General features: G+C 35.5%; 1 protein-coding gene across 2 annotated transcripts; it reads left to right on the forward strand.

Moving 5' to 3' along the window:
- The first annotated feature begins 912 nt into the window (after positions 1–912).
- On the forward strand, positions 913–18,044 carry LOC107789170 (protein transport protein SEC23 C). 2 transcript variants are annotated; one of them, XM_075238849.1, is made up of 13 exons: positions 913–1,497; positions 9,734–10,012; positions 10,589–10,762; positions 11,708–11,869; positions 12,574–12,716; positions 13,710–13,785; positions 13,860–14,035; positions 14,136–14,217; positions 15,262–15,339; positions 15,521–15,682; positions 15,781–16,044; positions 16,740–16,844; positions 17,376–17,976. In XM_075238849.1, the coding sequence occupies exons 1-13, from the start codon at positions 1,048–1,050 to the stop codon at positions 17,436–17,438; spliced, it is 2,214 nt and encodes a 737-aa protein (XP_075094950.1). In that variant the 5' UTR covers positions 913–1,047; the 3' UTR covers positions 17,439–17,976. The 2 variants fall into 2 exon arrangements, with proteins under 2 accessions (XP_075094950.1, XP_016466434.1); XM_016610948.2 differs by having other exon boundaries at positions 914–1,497; positions 17,612–18,044.
- The last annotated feature ends 4,420 nt before the right edge of the window (positions 18,045–22,464 follow it).

Raw genomic sequence — 22,464 nt, forward strand, 5'->3', positions numbered from 1 at the left:
ACACCAACAAGTCTTAAAACATCATACGAACTTAGTCAAAACCTCAAATAATATCAAACAATGCTAAAACCACGAATCGTACCCCAATTCAAGCTTAATGAAATTTAAGAATTTTCAACTTCTACATTCGATGCTGAATCCTATCAAATCAAGTCCGATTGACCTCAAATTTTGCACACAAGTCATAAATGACATAACAAACCTATTCAAATTTCCACAATCAGATTACGACCCCGATATCAAAAAGTCAACGCCCCCAGTCAAACTTTCAAGCTTAAATTTCTATTTTAGCCATTTCAATCCTAATTTAACTATGGGCCTCCAAATAATTTTTCGAACATGCTCCTAAGTCCAAAATCACAATGCGGACCCATCAGAACCATTAAAACATTAATGCGAGTCCGTTTGCTCAAAATGTTGGCCGAAGTCAACTCAAGTGAGTTTTAAAGCTCCATTTCACATTTTAATCAATTTTTCACATAAAAACTTTTCGAAAAAAAATTACGGACTGTGCATGCAAGTCGAGAAATGCTAAGTGGTGCTATTCGAGATCTCAGATCACAGAAATGAATATTAAATTTAAAGATGACCTTTCGGGTCATCACATAAACACAAATGCTTAAGTGTTTCTCTCTATTTTATGGAGTCAATTAAACTAATTTTATAAATAAGACCCCGAGTACATACTTGGGTTTTCAAAATACTACAACTAAAAAAATTACATCTTTTTCTCGTCAGTTAGTATTTGTATATTAGAAGCTTACAAAATAGTTAATTTTCTAAATATCAAGTTTACAAATTTATTTTATGGAAATAGTTATCATTTATAGTTTAACATAGTTGACTCAAAAACAAAGTAACATATGTACAACTCCCGTATGACATGTTTATTTAGTCTATTTTAACAAAAAACGCCTTAATAGAGAACAACAGAATTAAACGTTACAATCACTAAGCCCCAACACTTGAAAAACTCCTTTCTTTAGCTGGCCGGTGCCACCACTTCTCCGGAGATCCAATCACCCGCTGCTTTCCACCGCCGGAACAATGACGGAGTTCTTAGAATTAGAAACACAAGACGCCGTTAGGATGCCGTGGAACGTTTTGCCGGGAAGCAAATCGGAGGCCGCTCAATGCGTAATCCCCGTTTCCGCCATATACACGCCGTTAAAACCTTTCCCTAACACTCCTACTCTTCCTTACGCTCCACTGCGTTGCCGCAATTGCCGATCGGTGCTCAATCCTTTCTCCATCGTCGATTTCTCGTCTACTAAGATCTGGATCTGCTGTTTTTGCCTTCAGCGCAATCACTTCCCTCAGAATTATCAGTCCATATCGGAGACTAATATGCCGGCGGAGTTGTTCCCGCAATACACTACGATTGAGTACGAGAGTCCTACTGAAAAGGCCGCCATGACAAATCCGGTTTTCCTTTTCGTGATCGATACTTGTGTTATTGAAGAGGAGATTGGTTACTTGAAATCATCTTTGCTACAGGTTATGTGTTTTTCCTTTCTTAGTCCTTGAGAACTGTTAAGTTTAATACTGAAAGATCTTTCATTTTTTGATTTTCTTACTGTTTGGTGCATTGTTACAGTGTTGATCGGGGTACTAGTACTAGTCTTATTACGTGGAATTAGTAGTGAGTGTGGCGGTACCAGTTAGTCGGGATTAAGGCTCAGTAGTGTTGATACAGTTACATTAAATCATTTTAGCTTGTTTAGAGATTCGTATGTCACCAGAAATGTAGAGAATATCTGTTGTTAAAGAATCATACTATTGTATTGAGGATTCAACCAATTCAACTAGTTTAGAGTTGAATTGTAGTAGTGGTAGTTGAGGTTTTTTTTTTGGTGAACTTCAAATGTCTTTTCTGGAACCTCTTATGTGTTTGTTAAGAGCACCTCTTGTGTAGGCATGTTTTCTGGAAAATAACTTATTTGCTGCCTATATTGATAAATGATAAGTAGGAATTTTGACTTTTGAGCGGTCACATATGGTGACTGTGAGGATACCAGATTACATCTATTTATTGATAATTAGCTATTAGCTATCAATCAAAGTATAGTAGTGTATAAATAATATAGATGTATACATATTAATTAAATGTTAACTGGCTAATGAGTATGTCCACATAATTGACAAAAAGAAAAAGCTGTTTGGTGTGTAATGCATCTTATGCATGTCCGAAGTATATCTACCGTGGTAGTGGCTTAGGGTTTTTTGCTTTTTTTTTTGCCTGCCGATCTTTTTTGCTCGGCTTCATTATCATAGTAATCAAGCGCGTGTCATAGTAATGGCGGAGATAAGGTGCTCCACCCGCACTAGGCTTGGTAATAGCATGGGTGGAGGGGTAAAATAGGATGAGTATACATGTTTTTTGGATCGATCAAACAGTAATAGGACAAAGGGCAACCAAATTGGATGTAGGGCAGATGATGCCAAACCATGAATGATGTAACTCATCCTGTGTGACCTTATACCACTTGTTTATCTGCGCACTATTGCCTTCCTCTCCTTCTTGGAGACTGTCTCTACTCCTAGGTCTGTTGCCATAGCTCCGTCACATATTGGCTGGTGAGTGACACTGGTAGATGAGATATCACTGCTACATGCTAAAGATATATGTGAGCTTGTATCTTTGCCTCTCGGCTAGATTACCGTGGGGTGTCGTTGGATATATACAAATACAATGAAAGTGGCTCCTGATGGTATAATTGAGATAGCTCGTCTTGTTGCTAAGAACTGTACAGAGGTTCCTGGTTTGCATTACAAGGATACTCTTTCTCCTATAGCTAAGGTTGTCTTAGTTCATCTGTGATCTGTCTAGCTGTTATTACCACTGGCAGCTTCATCAATTGGACATCAAGAATGCCTTTGCATGGTGCCTTGAAAGAGGATATTAACATGGTGCAATCACCAGAGTTTGTTGCTGAACGGAGTACGTTTGGACGATATGTAAACTTAAAAGCTCCTTATGTAGCCTCAAATAATCTTCTAAATCTCTTTGATAGAAAAGTTCTTAGTTTTGGTCTCATAAGGAGTCAATCAGAATATTCACTATTCTACAAGTACTTTGATAGAAAATGTATCATTCTGGTTGTATATGATGATATTATTGTCATTACTGATGATAATGTAGTTGGTAATGACCAATTGAAGGCCAAAAACTTGGAGTGCTTGATGTACTTTCTTGGCATTTCGGTTGCCCAGTATGAATGAGGTATCTGCATATCACAACGAACGTATGTGTTACACATTCTACAAAAAAATGAATTTTTGAGTGTCAGTTGTGGACACGTCGATGAATCCTAATGTCAAATTGGTGCTAGGAGAGGCGAAGCCTTTTCAGATGTCGGGAGATATCGTCTTTTAGTTTAGCTTACAGTTAACCCAATTCGATACTTCTGCTTTCCTGTGAGTGTTGTAAGTTAGATTCTAAATTCTTTAACTAAGACCTCTTTGGGATGCGGTAATTCAATTTATGAAGTACCTTGGGAGTGTCGTGGGAGAGGTTATGCCTCGAGGAGAAGCTTACATATTAGTATAGAGATCATACTGAAATAGTTGGATATATTGATGCTAATTGTGTCGGTGCTACCTTAGACACCATGTACATGATAGGTTATTATGTATTGTTCGGAGGAAATGTGATTCTTGAAGTAGTAAAATAAAAAAATAAAATGTGGTTGCTCGATTAAGTGTTGGAGCAGAGTACAGTGCCACGGCCTTAGCTACTTGCAAATGTTTTTGGTTGAAGCAGCTATTTGATGAGTTAGGAGGAGCAATCTTATCCTATGAAGTTATATTGTGATAACCTGACAGGTTTACACAACATCATGAGATCCAATTTTTCATGAGAGTACTAAACACAGTGAAGTAGATTGTCACTACGTTCGGAAAAATTGCTATCTCGGGATATTGTGATAGCTTGTTTGTTGAAATGATCAATTGACAGGACTAACCATTGAAGTTGCTTGTCACTTTGTTCGAGAAAAATTGCAATCCTGGGGTATTGTGATAGCATTTGTTAGTTCAAATGATCGATTGACAGATATTTTCACTGATCTCTCACAAGTCCTACATGACATATATACTCTTGCTTGAGGGATACATATTAAATGTAAGTATCAAGTATATTTATCATTTAAAAAGAAATCATTTCAAAACGTATAGTTAGGACTAAAGTGTAGACAATCTCACAAGTCCTACATGACATATATACTCGTGCTTGAGGGATGAGTATTAAATGTAAATATCAAGTATATTTATCATTTAAAAAATTCATTTCAAAAAGTATAGTACGAGTTAAAGCTAAATTGTAGACAATGTTTCTGATGTTCCACTTTTTAATTTTACTTTACCTAATATATGTTTGGTGTGTAGAATTCAACTTTTAACACAATTGTTCTCCCAAACTCTTTGCTTTACACCGCTCAAGAGCAGATTTTGGGGTCTTGTCTCATTGCAGACTCCAAAATGTCTTCATATAAGCCTTCATTTATAGATCTTTTGACAGCAAAAACTTCGGAAGACTCGCAATATACTAAGTTTTGAGGTGATAATTTTGTCTTTTTAGTTTTACATTTGTTGGATTCACGTTTAATAGGCAAGTACATTGTGGAATGTTAATCTCATCATTTCCAAAAATGCGATCATTGGCCATATTTGGCAGTTGATTTTATAAATAAAAACTTTCTTATGAACATTATCCGTAATAAATGAAAAATTTGGGGATGACTTGGTAGAATAGGTTGATGAGGTAGAATTGAGATGAGGTTTATGGTACTTAACTATAGGAATAAGCTTGGAAAAAAAAGGATACGTTGTTCCCAGGCCAATCTTAAGTTTTGCTCTAGAGTTTAAAAAATTATGCTCTTGTCCTCTTCGTAATAGTCTTAAAGAAATTGGTCCGAGGGCTTGGGGAAACTATTTCTTCATAGCTTAACGGGGGTACGTGTCACGACCCCAATTTCCCTCCGTAGGTTGTCGTGATGACACCTAGTCTCTAAGACTATGTAAGCCTAACGCTTACTGAATTAATGACAGAATTTAACCAAAACAACTATTAAACGCGAACCATATATTTCTATGTAAAGCCAACAATCCCAACATGATACAGTATTCCAAAACCGGCAGTACAAGTCATAAGCTCTACTGAGTTCACTAGAAAATTTTCAAGTACAACTGTTCCGGAATAGAAATAAACTGTACAAAATAATTTCAGAAGGTGACTCTGAGGCCTGCGAACGCGACGACAAGTATACCTTGAAGTCTCCACAGAAATGCCCGATCAGCTAGCTAATGATCAACAAATTCCGACGTACCTGGATCTGAACAAAAATGTGCAGAAAGCGTAACATGATTACACCACGACGATACCCAGTAAGTATCAAGACTAATCTCGGTGGAGTAGTGACGAGGGACAGTCAAGACACCTACTAGTCTTAATAACCTGTACAAGTATGAATACTAACAGGGAACAATATCAATATAAAGCTATGCATGATAAAAATAACAAAACAATACTCGCAATAGAAAACTAAAAGCAACAATTAGCAACAAGGGGCACCACAAGTAATAGCGCCGTAGAGTAAGCTGAATATAGTTTAAGTCCGGTGAAACCAAGTAAGGAAAATAAGTAACAACTAAATAAGAACAATCACTTTCACACAAGATTTATTCAAGAATTTCCCCGAGGTACCACACCTCATAATCACAAATCACGGGTCCCAATTCACGAACCCTAATCACTTGGCATCTTGTGGCCACATTACAAATCACAACCGCACGGACAACTCACGTGCCAATACCATTAATACCTCATATCTGCATGGACAACTCCGTGCTAAGGGAGTGACAATATCTCATATCCGCACGGACAACTCACGTGTCAGCAATAACCGCACGGATAACTCACGTGCCAATAGTACAACTCTCACACATAAGGCAAGTAAATGAGAATACATGTAAATGGTCAATAAACTTCAGGATTCATATTCTTAAACCGATATGAGTGATTACTTACGTGTATGCTTGTGCAAGTGTTCTATCACAACTCGAGTCAACAAGTAAGAGCGACGGCAACAAATGGCACATAGGTAACAACGCAACAAAACGTAAAATGCATAACTCACACAAGGTAGGCACACCGCTACACAAATATCATCAATAACAATGCTCCAGGCCATCACAAGTCATCACAAATCATCCCCGACATAGCCCCCTTGTCTCGTCACGTGCACATCAATAAAGTAAATGCCTGCCTTGTCTCGCCGCACGCGCAAATATCAATAATAACAATAGCACGGACAACTCACGTGCGAACACCATGACAATCCTCTCAACAATATCACGTGTGCCAAACCATAACACAATATAACAACTCGCACCACATGTGCCCATATACCATAACATTTCCTCAAAATAATTCCAATACCACAACCACACGTAGCCCTCAGCTCAACAACACTGAGTACAACAGCAACAACAATAACATGGGAGTACGGCAAGTGAATCAACACAAGAATTGCAAAACACAAAGAAACGGAAGAACGAGCTCACAATGAAAGACATAACAAGTAATAATGGTTTCAAACAAGAATGACTCAACAATGGGAGAGATATTGTGTAACAACGATATCAAATAGGAGTAACTCAACAATGGAAGGGATACTATGTAACAATGATTACAAATACGTATAATTCGACAATAAGAGAGATAACGTGTAACAATAATTCCAAATAGGTACAACTTAAGTGTAAGAGAGATAACATATAACAATGATTCCAATTTGGTACAACTCAATGATAAGAGAGATAACACGTAACAATGATTCCAATTAGGTACAACTCAACGATAAGAGAGATAACATGTACCAATGATTCCAATTAGGTACAACTCAATGATAAGAGAGATAACACGTAACAATGATTCCAATTAAGTACAACTCAACGATAAGATAGATAACATGTAACAATGATTCCAAATAAGGATAAGTCAACAATGGAAGAGATAACAATAACTTCAATTAAGGTTGAGCAATTACGGAAGAGATACATGGCAATAAAAGAGGCAACAACTTCAATTAAGGCATATAAGAGTATATTTGGCAACAAGGGTAGAATATGAATCAAACAACTTCAAATAAGACACGTAAGGGTAAATTTAGCAATGGAGGATTTAACATGATAAGACAACTTCTTTTTAATGTACATAAGAACCTAAGAGTCTAAGCCGGTCAAATTTCCACATATAAGCCGTGTACACACTCGTCACCTCGTGTACACGTCTTTCACGTAGTTCAAATAGTGCAAACAAACCAATTCCTACAGGGTAGCTCCCCCACACAACGTTAGGCAAGATACTTACCTCAAAAACCCTAAATAAATGCTCAAAAATAACTTTTCCTTTACAATTCACCTCCGCTCAGCTCAAATCTAACCAAAATCGACTCAAATACATCAAATAATGCAAGAGAAATCAATTCCAATAATTAAAGCTACGATCTTTACACAATTCCTCAAAAGTTAACAAAAGTCAACCCGGGACCCGCCCGGTCAAATCCCGGGTCCAATGGTAGATTATGACTACCCATGACCTCACGAGTTCATATATGTGATTAGTTTAAAAAATCGAGTCCAAATCGACTCTCAAGAACCAAATTCTTATTTTTCAAAAACTTGACAAAGTTTCACAAATTTTTACTTTGATTCACATGATTTTGATGTTAAAATCTAAGATATATTGATGGAATATGATTAGAATCAATACCCAAAGTTTGTAGATGAATCCCTCTTCAAAATCGCCTCCTACCGATTATAGGGTTCAAAATATGAAAACGAGACCAAAAATCCCGCCCCTCAGCTTTTTGTCCAGTCGCAAATGCGACTTGGCGAACCCCGCAAATGCGAAGAAACAATCGCATAAGCAAAGCCCTCCAATTCCTGGTGCCATCGCAATTGCGATGAAAAGTACGCAATTGCGAACATGGACACATCGCAAATGCGACCAAGAAGATCGCAAATGTGAACCAGCTACCCAGGCCACCCCATCGCAAATACGATCACTGGGATCGCACATGCGAACCTAGCAGACTTTGCCTAATATAGCAAATGTGATCCAAAACTCACAAATGCAAGACCTGAGGCATCTGATCACACCAACAATTTCCAAACTCTTCCAAACATTCCAAAACGCGTCCGAAACTCACCCGAGCCCTCAGGGCTCCAAACCAAACATCAACACAAGTCTAAAAACATATCATGAACTCGCTCGCGCGATCAAATCATCAAAATAACATCCGAAATCACGAATTGGACCTCAAAACACATGAATTTAACATAAAACTCAAGAACTTCTAAAAACACAATCGTGCGTCCAATTCCTATCAAATCAACTCGGAATGACACCAAACTTTGCGGACAAGTTCCAAATGACAAAACAGACTTATTCCAAGTCCCGAAACAGAAATCCAAACCAGTGTTGTCAAAAGCGCGCTTAAGCCCTAAAGCGAGGCACAAAACTTGTTGCGCGCTTCGCATCGCTTAATGGGCGTTTCAGTGTTGTCATCAAGGCTCTAAGGCATATTTTTCCTTGCCAAGGAGCGTAATCCCGAAGAGGCGACGCTAAACAATTGATATTTAACTTTATCGTAATTTCTTTTTCCAATTTCGATGTTCATGTATTTTTTATTCATGCAATAATTATTAGTCTTGGACTATACTTACATATTTGCATTGTTTCTCCCTTTGCGCCTTTTTGCATTAAAGCCCACACTTTATTGCGCTTTGCGCTTAAAACCCCAATGGACCTTAGAGCTTTTTTGTGCTTTTCGCCTTTGATAATACTGATCCAAACACGATAGCTATGAAGTCAACTTACGGTCAAACTTATCAAAATTCTAAGCCTTTAAATTGCCAACTTCGTGCAAAACAACACAAATCAACCTACGGACCTCCGAAATCGATTCCGGACATACGCCCAAGTTCAAAATCACGATACGAACCTATCAGAGCCATCAAAACACCGTTCCGGGGTCGTTTACACAAAAAGTCAAACCTCGGTTAACATTTTCAACTTAAGCTTCTAAAGTGAGAATCACTCATCCAAATTCATCCTGAAACATCCGAAATTCAAATCCGACCATGCACGCAAGTCATAATACACAATATGAAGCTACTCAAGACCTCGAACCACTGAACCACAGTACGTGAGTCCAAATCTATTTTTAGGGGCCTTGGTGAGACATTTCAAAATGTTTAAGGGTTACCATATTTATTTACTCAGTTCATTATATTATTACTTAATAAATGGTTCTTCTTTCGGTTGAGGTCTCTTCAAGTACATCAATGATATGCTCTAGCGAACATGGTCAGGTAGTGAATGGCAGTGTCTTTCTCCTTCCACAAACTGAAGCTTCTATTTTTAGGTGACATTTGTGCCTGACCCTATTTTTTTCAACAAGGACATTTGTCCTGGTCCTTAGTCCCCAGTTTGGTTCCTTCTTTCTGTTCTCTGTACCAATTAAAGGTTGGGTTCAAGTTGGAATGTGAAGTATCTCATATAGACCAAAAGTTGCCACTGGACTCCTTCAATGTCTTGGAAGCATGTTTGATTGTGAATTAATGATTATTTTGATTTCTACTTCTTGTAAAGTGACAAATGAAGATCCCATATACGTTCTCCTTGTAATAAATTTTTCGCTGACATGATTACTTTTGTTGATAGCAGGTACTGGGCACATTGCCTGAGAATTGTTTAATTGGCTTAATCACATTTGGGACCTACGTGCATGTTCATGAGCTGGGGTTTGGGCAGATTCCAAAGGTTTATGTGTTCAAGGGATCAAAGGAAGTTTCTAAAGATCAAGTGTTGGAGCAAATGGGCTTCTTTGCAAATAAGCCTAAACCAATCACAGGTGTCATTGCAGGGGTTAGAGATGGACTTTCACAAGAGAGTATTTCTAGGTTTTTGTTGCCTGCGTCCGAATGCGAGTTTACACTCAATTCGGTATGGTTTCAAGCGCATCTTTTTTGTATGTAAATACTGTTATAGATATGCTGCCCATTTGTCAGAACTCATGATTTAACGTGTAAACGGAAAAAAGGGAATGCAGCTTGTAGGTCTTGTCAAATATTTCTTTTTCACAACGTATATTGCACTTATTAGTGGAAATGAATGTGTTTGAATGCCCAAATAAATACTCTAGTCCCTCAAGATATCATTATTTGATACAAGATTAGTTACTGATAAGATATAGGAAATGCAATAATTTGGCAATAATTTTAACAAATTATAGAGAACATTTTCATTTTAAATTGTACTAATAGAACATAAACATTAGTTACTCATAAGATATAGGAAGTGCAATAATGTGGCAATAAATAATGACGTGGTGTTTATTTAACATTCCTCTCAACTTAATAGTAATTTACTCTAATCGCGAAAGTGACAAGTTTGAGTTTTTTTCTCGTGAAAGTGTGAAAAGTCTAATAGAATGGCATTGACAAGTCATTAGATTGTAGTGCTAGTTATGTTACTCAATTTGTATCTGACTTCCTTTTAATCTGAAATTCTCTTTTTCAGATATTGGAGGAACTTCAAAGAGATCCTTGGCCCGTGCCAGCAGATCAACGAGCGGCACGGTGCACTGGTACAGCATTGAGTGTAGCTGCTCATTTGTTGGGTATATGTGTTCCAGGTTCTGGGGCCAGAATTATGGCATTCTTAGGTGGGCCCTCAACAGAAGGGCCGGGTGCTGTAAGTCATACCCTTTTGTTGAGTTATTAAGTATCTTAGATGACTTTTTATTTGAGACTATAATAAGATGAAATTATAAGGACTTTTTCCCTTTTTTTGTTTGGGGGGGTGGGGGAGTGGATGGACGTGTACTTTTCTTCTTAGTGATAGTAGAAAACGAACGGAACTATCACCAAAAAGAAAAAAGGAGAGTAGAACAACAACGAAGAGCCAACAAAAAGAAGCTGAGAAATATAATGAGTAGAAGAAAAGAGTCATGGCTAACCAGAGAAGTAGAAAAAGCAGCAAAGAAGAGAACAGGAAAAACATATTTCAAGAGGAGTCCTAATACACAAAATAGCTAAAAGTCATATGTTTTCACTTTTCTGTTGTGCCTCACTGTCAGAATGATTATTATCGCCTGGATTTTGAGTTTGCCAACTTGTTACTGAGAGGTTTTCAACTTCTTTATGAAAAGGTTTAAGGTAACAACAATGAGCCAGCAATCTGGTGGATCATCTGGAGAGAAAGAAACTCCAGAATTTTTTAAAACAACGAGGTTTCTACACTTACTCTTAAGTTAAAATGTATGTTTTTACTTTATTTTTGGAATAACATGGCTGTTGTAAATTATTATGAAGCCATGTTAGATTTCATCAACTTACTGCACATCCTGTGAGGAATCTGTTTGGGTTGTTACTTTTGGATGTAACTTTCAGCACTCTCTTGATGCTGCTTTTACTCAATAAAATTACCTTTTGAAAACAACAAAAAAGAGACAACAAAATATTAAGCACGTCTATATCGGAAAAATTCTGTATCGTGTGCATGTTTTTCCTGTCCTTGAACATTTTCATTGTCAATTGCAGCACTCGGCATCTATTGTTACGTATTTGTGAGTGATATATCTTTTTTTTTAAAACAAAAATCTTGTGATTGATTTGTCTTAACATTGAATAATTGCAGATTGTGTCGAAGATTTTGTCTGAGCCCATAAGGTCTCACAAGGATTTGGACAAAGATTCTGCACCGTTATATCATAAGGCTGTGAAGTTTTACGAGGGACTTTCAAAGCAACTTGTGCATCAAGGACATGTACTGGATGTTTTTGCTTGTGCACTTGAACAGGTAAAAATCAAATGCTTTTCACCAGAAGGACGGTTGATATAGTTATATTTTTCACTTATTTAATCAGTTCCTAGATTATAAAATAGATGATCGAAAGACACTTCTAGCTTTAAGTGCTTAAGTTTCACCTTTTTATACCTGGTGGATTTTCTTTTATAGAGAGGTTTGGTGTTTATATGACCATGCTCTTATATAAACGCACAGGGAAGAAGGAAACATGTTCATTCATTCATACATGAAATTACAACAAATTGATAAGAGAGGGATTACAACTCTAATGATACATGTATCTAATTGCATAAAACATCATGACATGATACACATAATCCTTCATGAGCTAAATTTTGTAGTTGACTTTAAGTCAGAGGCCCCATTATTTCGTTCTTTAGACATTGAGAAGACTAAACAAGGTTTATCTGATGATATATCTAGCAAATCAAGCTTTGCATTCCTCTTTCTGAAGATGAAGGTAGTCTGAGATGCCCAAATAAAAAGAAAGTTTTATTGGTGTAAATACAATCTGTCATAATCCTGCTGTCCTTCTCTGTCCCCATAATCTACTGCTAGATTTCCTTGAGAGGCAAGCTTTACATCTTGAAGATTGAACTAATTCTTTTATGGCTGAGAGGCAAGCTATTCCTTGAAAGGCAAGCTATTTTTTATGGCTGTTCTCTTTTACTTACGTGTCATCTGTTGCATGCTAGGTTGGCCTTGCTGAACTTAAAGTTGCAAATGAGAAAACCGGAGGACTTGTTGTATTAGCCGAAAGTTTTGGTCATAGTGTTTTCAAGGATTCTCTGAAACAAGTTTTCCAGTCAGGTGGCAATGATCTTGGACTGTCATCAAAGTAAGGTTTAATTGAACATTCTTTGGTTTGTCGTCCCCTACCCCGCCCCTTCCCAAAAAAAAAAAATGAAGAAATTTTCAGATGAAATCTAGTACTTGAGAACCACTAATTTCTATCTAGTTTTTTGGATTAGTCTCTTTGTTATTCTTTGTTCTACTTTTAAACCTCCAATGGCATATCATTATCATGCTGTCACTGCCAAGTTATCCATATACCTCATTTCCTTTCTGAAAACTATGATGGCAGTAAACCTGTTAACATGTTTTAGTTTTGCTCTTTCCACTTTGACAATGTGTCGGGATTCAGTATATTGACTTGATTCTTTGCCAATTCCTTTAAGAATCTTGCTCCGGTTCCAATCTATCTTTTTGACCTCAATTTAATGAATTTCCATTGCACTCCAGCTTTTTAAATTCATTAATAAACTTTACTTCACTCATTTAAAAAAAAAAAGAAGCTCTACTTCATAAGAAACTTAAATATCTTAGGAAGTTGTTCCCTCTCTAAGAATATATATTAGTATGTATGATTCTGTTTGTGGTTTTGGAGTTTCAGTTTCTCAGCTCTCATATTGTGGCTAAGGATTCCTAGGAGACATGTGAGGGGTTTGCAGCATGAAACAATTATTAGACAACTTCTTGAAGATTGACTAGTAAACTTCTCTTACAGAAGGATCGGGGATATAGCTTGGGTTGTGCCTAACTGATGGGTTGTTTAGTGCTTTAGATTAGCTTCGAAGCAGACTTGCTTGGCCTGATATATTCAACTAATCTTTACCAGAAGTCTATTTTGCCCGCAAACCATTTTGAGACGATTGACTGGAACTATTTTGTGTTTTTTTGTGTCAATGTTAACATGTTATATGTATCTCTGCACAAAGTTCCACTCCAGATGCTGATGAATAGTCTGAATTGTTTTCATTTGTTAGCATTTATATGCTATCAAGTTCTTATTCTGTCTTACAACTTAGGTAGTATGTTTGCTTGTATGCAGCGGTATTTTTGAGGTAAATTGCTCAAAAGATGTAAAAGTTCAGGGAGTTATCGGCCCTTGTGCATCACTTGCAAAGGTATCTTTTACTAATATAAGTGCTTACTTTCTCTGATGCTTCTTTAAATACTTATTAATTGGTGTCTTTTACAGAAAGGTCCTTTGTGCTCTGAGGTTGTCGTAGGTCAGGGAAATACAACAGCTTGGAAGATGTGTGGTCTTGATAAAACTACATCGTTATGTTTGATATTTGAAGTCGCCAAGAAGGAGAACCCAGATGCAATTGCTCAATCTGCAAATCCACAGTTTTATTTCCAGTTTTTGACATAGTATGACTGAACTTATTATTTCTTGAGAATACTGACTACTGGCCGGTTTGTTTGGCTATGATCAACCATTTCCTGACTTATCAACGATATTCTTCTCCAGTTATCAGAACCCTAGTGGACAAATGAGACTCCGGGTTACTACTCTTTCTAGAAGATGGGTTGCTGGACCTGGAAGTGTACAGGCAAGGATTGTTGGTGCTCCTTATGCTGTTTGTTTCTGATTTTTTTTTTTTGCCTATCTTTTATCCTTTTATTCTTTTGCCATGTAACCAGAAATAAATATCTGATGAGTTCAGTAGTTAAATCATGAAACTAAGGATACCAGGGTAGTTTAGATGGATTAGAAGAGAAATGAGAAAGATAGTTGCTTATCAGATTATGATAACCCGAGCTCCTTTCTGCCGACAAGGACAGGAAGTACTCAAATCTCCTCTTTGGGAATATAATCACATAATTAAGTTCAATAACTTTTTGGTTTATAATGACTTGATTATCAGTTAAAAGTAGGTGTAGTTGAGCTAGGCCTGCAAAGGCGATTCACCACTCTTTGGCCTCTTCCATTTACTATTCTTGTGGTACAGAGTGTGGTACTGGGGAATCATCTTGACGCCCGAGCTCCTTTCTGTCCAACAAGGACAGGAAGTACTCAAATCTCCTCTTTGGGAATATAATCATATAAATAAGTTCAATAACTTTTTGATTTATAACGACTTGGTTATCATTTAAAAGTAGGTATAGTTGAGCTAGGTCTGCAAAGGCGATGCACCACTCTTTGGGCTCTTCCATTCACTAGTCTTGTGGTACACAGTGCGGTACCTTTGCAGATTGATAGTCTGGGGAGTCATCTTGACGCTATTTGCAGTGCATGCTAGGCTTGTGTGCTTAGATAATCCATAACGTAAGCTTGTATTAGATACTATAAGAAGTACAAAAGGACTGAGGGGACTAAGAAAGGTATCTAATGCACATTTGTTGACTAGTTTTACGCAGATTAAGTTCCTATTGTCAATAAATGTGTCAGATACTAAGAAAAATTACAATGGGACTGGGGACTAAATTCGGAAGTTACAAAGTTATCTGCTTAGTGACAATTATGCCCCTTAAATTGAAGTCCTGGTATATTTTATTCATGGTCATGTTAGAGCTAAAGAAAATAGCCTGTAGTTACATCTTATGCTTATCGATCTTGCTGTTTCAGTAAAAAGTTTGTCTTCTTTATTTTATAGGACCTCATTGCTGGATTTGATCAAGAAGCAGCTGCTGTGGTAATGTCACGGCAAGTTTCTTTCAAAATGGAAACCGAGGTATCATCCTCTTGGTCTTACTACAGATGATTTAACCTTATATCTGGTTGTATTCTTTATTTTCTGTCCAAAAGGTTTTGCTTTCTTTACTATGACATGGACCAGGTTATGCTTTATTTCCAGTTATCTTTCATTGTTGTTTCTTTACCTTTTTGAAACCCACTTCCACTTTCTTCTGCAGGCTGATTTTGATCCCATCAGATGGCTGGATAAGTCATTGATACACATATGTTCGCGATTTGGTGACTACCAAAAAGACAGTCCATCCTCTTTTACGCTTTCTCCTCGTTTTTCAATATTTCCCCAGTTTATGTTTCACTTGCGGCGGTCTCAGTTTGTCCAGGTATATATTCATCTTGATTGTAAACATCAAGCATATTACTTTCTTACATTTCTGCTTCTACCATCATGCTCAGTCAGTAAGCATAAACTCTGGCTCAGGTCTTTGGCAACAGTCCAGATGAGACGGCATATTTTAGAATGATTCTGAACCGGGAAAATGTTGCCAACTCAGTTGTGATGATCCAGCCCTCTTTGATAACTTATTCTTTTCAATCTGGTCCAGAACCAGTCCTCCTTGATGTGGCGGCAATTGCTGCTGACAGAATCCTTCTTTTAGATTCGTTTTTTACCATTGTCGTGTTTCATGGATCAACTATTGCTCAATGGAGAAAAGCTGGATATCACGAACAGCCTGAACATCAGGTAGCCTTCTTTGCAATCTGAACCAAAATATTAAAGATTTGGAGCTTTTATTGATTGCTAATTCAAGGATTTCTGTAATTTGATTACGTCAAATAACTTAATCCCAGGACCAACTTTCTTTTCTTAGCTAGTTTGAGCATGATATATAGTATTGCTTGTTGTACATATGTGCACTCACACACTTATGAATTCACACACACATACATACCTGTGTATAAATAGCGATTCATATTTCAACTGATTCATGGATCCAGATCTTCCAAGGCAACAATTACTGCTATATTCCATCAAATCCAGACACTTCAAAGAGTCACCATGATTGCACAGATGCCACACTGGTTGCACATGTGTTTGATCTAGTCTTATTTTGACCATCAGACTCATGATAGTCATGCTAAGGACTCGAATAGTGGAAAATTGATAAACCAGCTTTTACTTTTTGTTTCTTTTGTTTGATACAAAAATCAAAATGAAGTATTGACCAATGATATGTGGAAAAGGTGCCCTCAGCATCCTTGTGTTTTGCTACCTACACTTTGCTTCGTGGCTTGCTTTAAATAAACTACACTTCGTCTTATTTCTTGAGTCCATTTTAATTCTGGTACTCTTGTCTATGCCATGGCGCGTAGAACTCCTGTTGATTTGGATTTGTGTTTGCTCGTCATTTCTGTGGTTTAAATTTAATCTCTTGACAGGCATTTGCTCAACTATTAAAAACTCCTCGAGAAGATGCAGAGGCCATTATTCGCGAAAGATTTCCAGTACCTCGTCTGGTCATCTGCGATCAATATGGATCTCAGGTTATTAACTATGTTCTCTATCTAGACCTCCGTATGCATATAAGAGTTAGCATATTCTTAGTTCTTTTGATACATGTGCCTGTATTTCAGCATTTACAGCCGATGCGGATCTGTTATTTTTCATTTCTGTAGTTCTTTTACGCATATTTGAAAAATAATTTTTAAACAATAAGGGGTTTATGATATGACATTTTTGTCTGCAATTCATGTTCTGAATACAAGATTTACATTGGCTTTTTTAGTTGACAATATCTTGTTCTAAAATGCCTTGTTTTAAGAAGGTTGTCTTTCGTCTAACTAAACTTGTTTTCTTCCCTTTGAAACCTGGCCCAAAAGCTGCTCATGTTTCACTTATGTTGAAAGAAGCTGATTTTATTGCTTATTTAAGCAGCTCTAGAAGAAAAGCTCTGGAAACAAACACCTTTTGATGTCTGTTAAGTGTTCATGGACATTTGTTTTAGAAAAAAGCAGAGTTCATCCGAAGCTTTGAGCTTTCCTGAATTTTACCTGCATGATATATCTTTTCTTCAGAGTTACATATGGCATTCTCCTCCTTTCTTCGGCGAAGGATCTGTTGCCTGTAGTGGACACTAGAACTGGGACATCAAAACTTTGCCATAAAGTGGCTCACACCTGGAAAGATACCCTTTTTCAAAATTGATTACAAACATGAAGTCATCTCTCACTTGTATATAGATATAGGCAAAAACAAATGTATAATACAATACATCTTTTGTAGTGCTGATATTGCTAGTAATATTGTACAGGCCCGTTTTATGCTTGCAAAGTTGAATCCCTCTGCCACATACAACTCTGATGCCCCTCCTATTCCTGGTGGAGATATTATATTCACGGATGACGTTAGTTTTGAGGTTTTCTTGGATCATCTGCAGCGTTTGGCTGTTCATTAGTTTTTTTTTTTTTTGCATCATCTTCAGAGTCTAGCAGTTATAAGCGGAGAATTTTGTGAACTTTTTTCATTTGGATTGATTGTACAGCAAGCCATTTTACATTTATTTTAGAGATCATTTTTACGTGTTAGTTATTTATAAAATCTTGTAATGCTTCTGTATTATGAACTCAGAGAGGTTTTCTTAGACGTCAAAGAAAGAAAATTTGTCAGTGATGAAAACAGATATCTGTACCTTTAGTTTTGCCATTTGTCAATTTCAATAATTATATATTGAGAAGGTTCTAACATTTTTTGCACTATTCTACTAGTTATGATATTTTATAGAGTACAGCTCTGAATACTAATCAAATTTGGGGTTTGATACGAGGCTTTGCCTTTTACAGCTTCTTTCAACTATGACTTAAACTGTTTTCCCCCTTTACTAATATAATACGTAAATCAAAATTAATATTTTAAATTTTTTTCTAGACAAATGGTGTCAAATAAAATGGGCAGCCTAAAGTGTTAGTATGTTTATTGCATAACATTTAATCTCTCTGACTTCTTCCGTTTCTGGTATGTTTCCACTTTCCCTAACTTTTCAGCCTTAATCATTTAGTCATGGATCTAACAATAAGTTTGCAAATTCAACATAACTCAGTGTTTCAACGTTGAACCTTATCATTCATATCATATCATACTATATTATATGTATGAAGCTCAAAGATCATACTATATTATAAGTATGAAGTCCAAAGAGTAAGGTTGAAAGACAAAAAAACCCTTGTAAAATTGATAAGACTTTTTTAGCCTTTCAGCATGCATTATTTCCTTAGTATTAACGTATAAAAATGTAAAATCATTTAAAATAAATAACATTAGGTAAAACAAATATTAATGTATCTTTTAATAGGTATATTAATCCGCAAAATTAATGTATCTCTTAATAGGTATATTAATCCGCAAATTTATTGCCAACCAAGAGACTTTTCATAAGTGTAACGTCTGAAAATTAGTAATGTTTATACGTTGTGTTTTAGTTATTATCCAAGTTGAGGTTCTATTTTTAAAAGACTATCTACAAAAACCAACCGTTTACTTTTACTTTTAAATTTAAGGATTCCAAAGGTTTCTAACATACAAACACATTAAATATTTTCAACCTTTTGCAATACACCCATTATTTTACTTTCATTCACTGAATTTTCAAGACAGTTATTCTCATCTTTTCCCCCAAAGACTTTCTTTCCTTCTCCAAAATTCTGTATTTTACTTTGTCTTCTTCAACTTTCATTTGTAGAATTTCCATCAGCAATCGCCTCTCTGTTCTAATATTCTGACTTCCGATGCCGAACACAATATAATTAGGAAAAAAATATCACAAGCAAAAGATTTTGGCAAACACAATCGAGTAATATATTCTCTTTATGTCTCTTTATATATTTTTTCTGATCGATGAGATGATGATTGAATTGTTATTTTCATTAAAAAGTTAGAATTGTTATATTCGAATTGATAAAAAAGTACTTTACCTTTTATGACTTTAAGTTAGTTTGAGCCTTTTCTTTTGTTTATGTTTCGTTGTTTAGATTTAAATCTTTTGGTTATATATTGTTTGTATTTCTTGGTTCAACTCTTGCTGCTTTTATTATTCTTCATTGTCCATTTCTTTGCATTTTGAAATTGAGCTCCGATATGGATCTTGCAAATTTTAAGCTGCATGTCTAATTTCCATATTATAAGTTATGATATTTTATTCTTAAGTTCTTGTTCGGTTAAAATAGTGCATCGTTCCATTATCAAGAAACGAATCGATATGTCATATGTATTGGCATTAGTAGATCCAAAATAAAGAGGTAAAGTTATAGCAATTTAGCAACTTTGAAGTCTATGATAAGGTTTACAGAGCATCATATCTGATTTTTGAGTCCCGAACTTATATTGAAATTCATATATAAACATTAGAAATTCTTTGCTTTTTAATTTTTACCGATCGTGGTCAATGATGCTAATTATCTGTAAGAGCTAATGCCAAAAACTTTACTGTTTCATCTAAAATTTTCAATTTTAGGATGACCAACCCTAGCCTGATTTTTTCTGAAGTTTTGTGATTTTGGCTTCATTTTCTTACCTTTGTGTTAGAAGAATTATGATAAAAAGTATATTTATGATTAGGATATTACATCTACTATACAATGTAAATTATTTCATTTGACATTATTGTAAGAAGGAATATATACAATGCATATGAATATATATAGATAAAGTATCTAAGTTATATTTAGTTTATGGCAACAACTGTCTAAGTCATTTCTCATATATTTGATTGAACCGTTAGAATGGTTGGGAAGCATAACATTGTCTTTGCTATGAAGATACCCAGCTAAGCTTGGCTTTAACAAATTTAGTCATTACAATTTGTATTTTGGTAAATTTGTATTACGGCATACCTATCTAACCAAATGTAGTTGTTAAATTTCGAGTTGAGCCCATAGATCTAATCATTTTGGGTTTAGTATATCACGTAGGCCGATCAATTAGGCTAACAATTTATCAATTTAAGCTTGTATTTTTCCCTTCAAATTTTGTTTTAATCATTACAAATATATTTTTTAAATAATATATATGTCATTTTAAAAAAATTATAATAATTAACATGGGATGCACGTGTCAAAAAACTAGTTATATTATAAGTGGGAAGCCCAAAAGGAAAAGTTGAATTACCAAAATATCCATAATAATTTTGATGACTTTTTTGCCCTTTCAAAATCCTAATAACTATTATGTCTTTAAAGTACAAAAATATAATTTTAAATATGGAGTGCTAGGAAAATTTATGATTGTTCCATAAACATTAAAAATACGTTCAATGTACACAATGTTCTTTGTGGGAATTGATTATGAAATATTTATGTGGCAATTAATAGTTCCATCTTTAATAAAAAAATATAGGGGATTAAAGTGTCGAAAGTTAAGTTTGAAAAGAGGGGGAGACAAAAAACCAAGAATTGTTTGAATAAATTTTTGTGGCTTTATAATCTCCTTTCGTGGGAATTGGAAATCATTCATTTCTTTGCAATGAAATTACAGTAAATTCAGTATCATTATAGATACATATGTTAACAAGAATGCGACATGGACTTTCTATATTATAGAACGAAGCCGAGATTGAGTACTAAAACTTCTTTGGACATAGAACGAAGTTCCTGGATCTTGTACATTTTGGAAGTATGGTAATAAAAAAATCTTTTAATAAAAAATATATATATAGGGTTGTTTCACATCACATGCATCTTCACCTTTTCTCATACTTTTATATTTTTAAATTCTTGATTTATTTATTATTTATTTATTTCTAACTTTAATCACTAGACAAAAGCTATCTGAGCTAATTATCATTACTCTAATAAAATTAATTAATTAGACTAATTATTTGATAATCACTTTCTTGATTATCAAAAGAATAAATCGCTAATAACATGAATGTTAAAGTTATTAATCTACATAAATTTCGTATCTATTTTTTTTGGATTTTTTGGAATAAGCATGGTTCTTTTTTCCTTTTCTTCTAGGACATTTTAGACAATAGGGGTTGTTCTGATGGTAAGCAACTTTCACTTTCAACGAAGAGGTTGTGAGTTCGAGTCACCTCAAGAGCAAAGTGAGGAGTTCTTGGAGGGAAGGATGCCGAGGGTCTATTGGAAACAGTCTCTCTACCTCATGGTAGGGGTAAGGTCTGTGTACACACTACCCTCTCCAAACCCCACTAGTAAAATTATACTGGGTTGTTGTTGTTGTTCTAGGACATTTACCCCATAAAGGGAGCCCACTTGAAAGTTCTCAACTTCCAAGGCTGAAGTTAGGTCGAATAGGGGGTTGGAAGTAGATTTTAATAAACGCATTTCAGTTACAATATATCATTAGCTGTGTCATTGTCTTAAGATCAAACATAGACATGGTCATGTTAAACGCCACATATTCTTAGTGCAAACAAGCTTAGAATATTTTTCCATGTTGTCATAATTGCGATTCTTCATGTTAACTATATTTTTTTCATCTTAGAACCGTGCATGCTTTGTGTAATTTAAATTTACTTTTTCAAGTTATTTCCTCAAAGAAGTACGTAAGTATATATAGGACTAAAATATTGTTGCGGATAATGTCAATACGAGTGAACACATTGTGCATTATGCCACTTTATTTGGACTTCTAAAGCAAATACATAACTCATGTATATCGAATTTACAATTTCAAGAATTCTTCCTTTATTGAGTTAGTTAAAAAAAGATCAATATTCATTATTTTCAAGAACTTGCACTTTTTCCTTTAACGATTTTAACGTTTTGAGTCTAACATATTTTTAATAACATTTTATATCACTTTTGATAATTTTGGTACTCATTGATATGAGATACACGCGTATTCATATATATAAAAATAGAGTTAAATAAAATTTGGATGTTGAACTTTATACATTGTATATGGGTAGAACCGAGCTCGATGCTTGATCGAGCATATGGAACAATAGACCAGGCTCGACACATCTGTAAGAGATCGAAGGTACAGAAGAAACCGAGCTCAATATCGAAGTTTGAAGTTCGACAATACCATTAGATTTGCCCTCGAGTTTACTGAAGGCACAACCGATCCTGCTTCTAATGGCCTCGAAGAAAAGTTTTGCCAACTCATCCAACAAAAATCCGAGATTCTCGCTATTAACAAATCATT

Source organism: Nicotiana tabacum, chromosome 19 (genome assembly GCF_000715075.1).
Source record: "Nicotiana tabacum cultivar K326 chromosome 19, ASM71507v2, whole genome shotgun sequence".
Taxonomy (NCBI): domain Eukaryota; kingdom Viridiplantae; phylum Streptophyta; class Magnoliopsida; order Solanales; family Solanaceae; genus Nicotiana; species Nicotiana tabacum.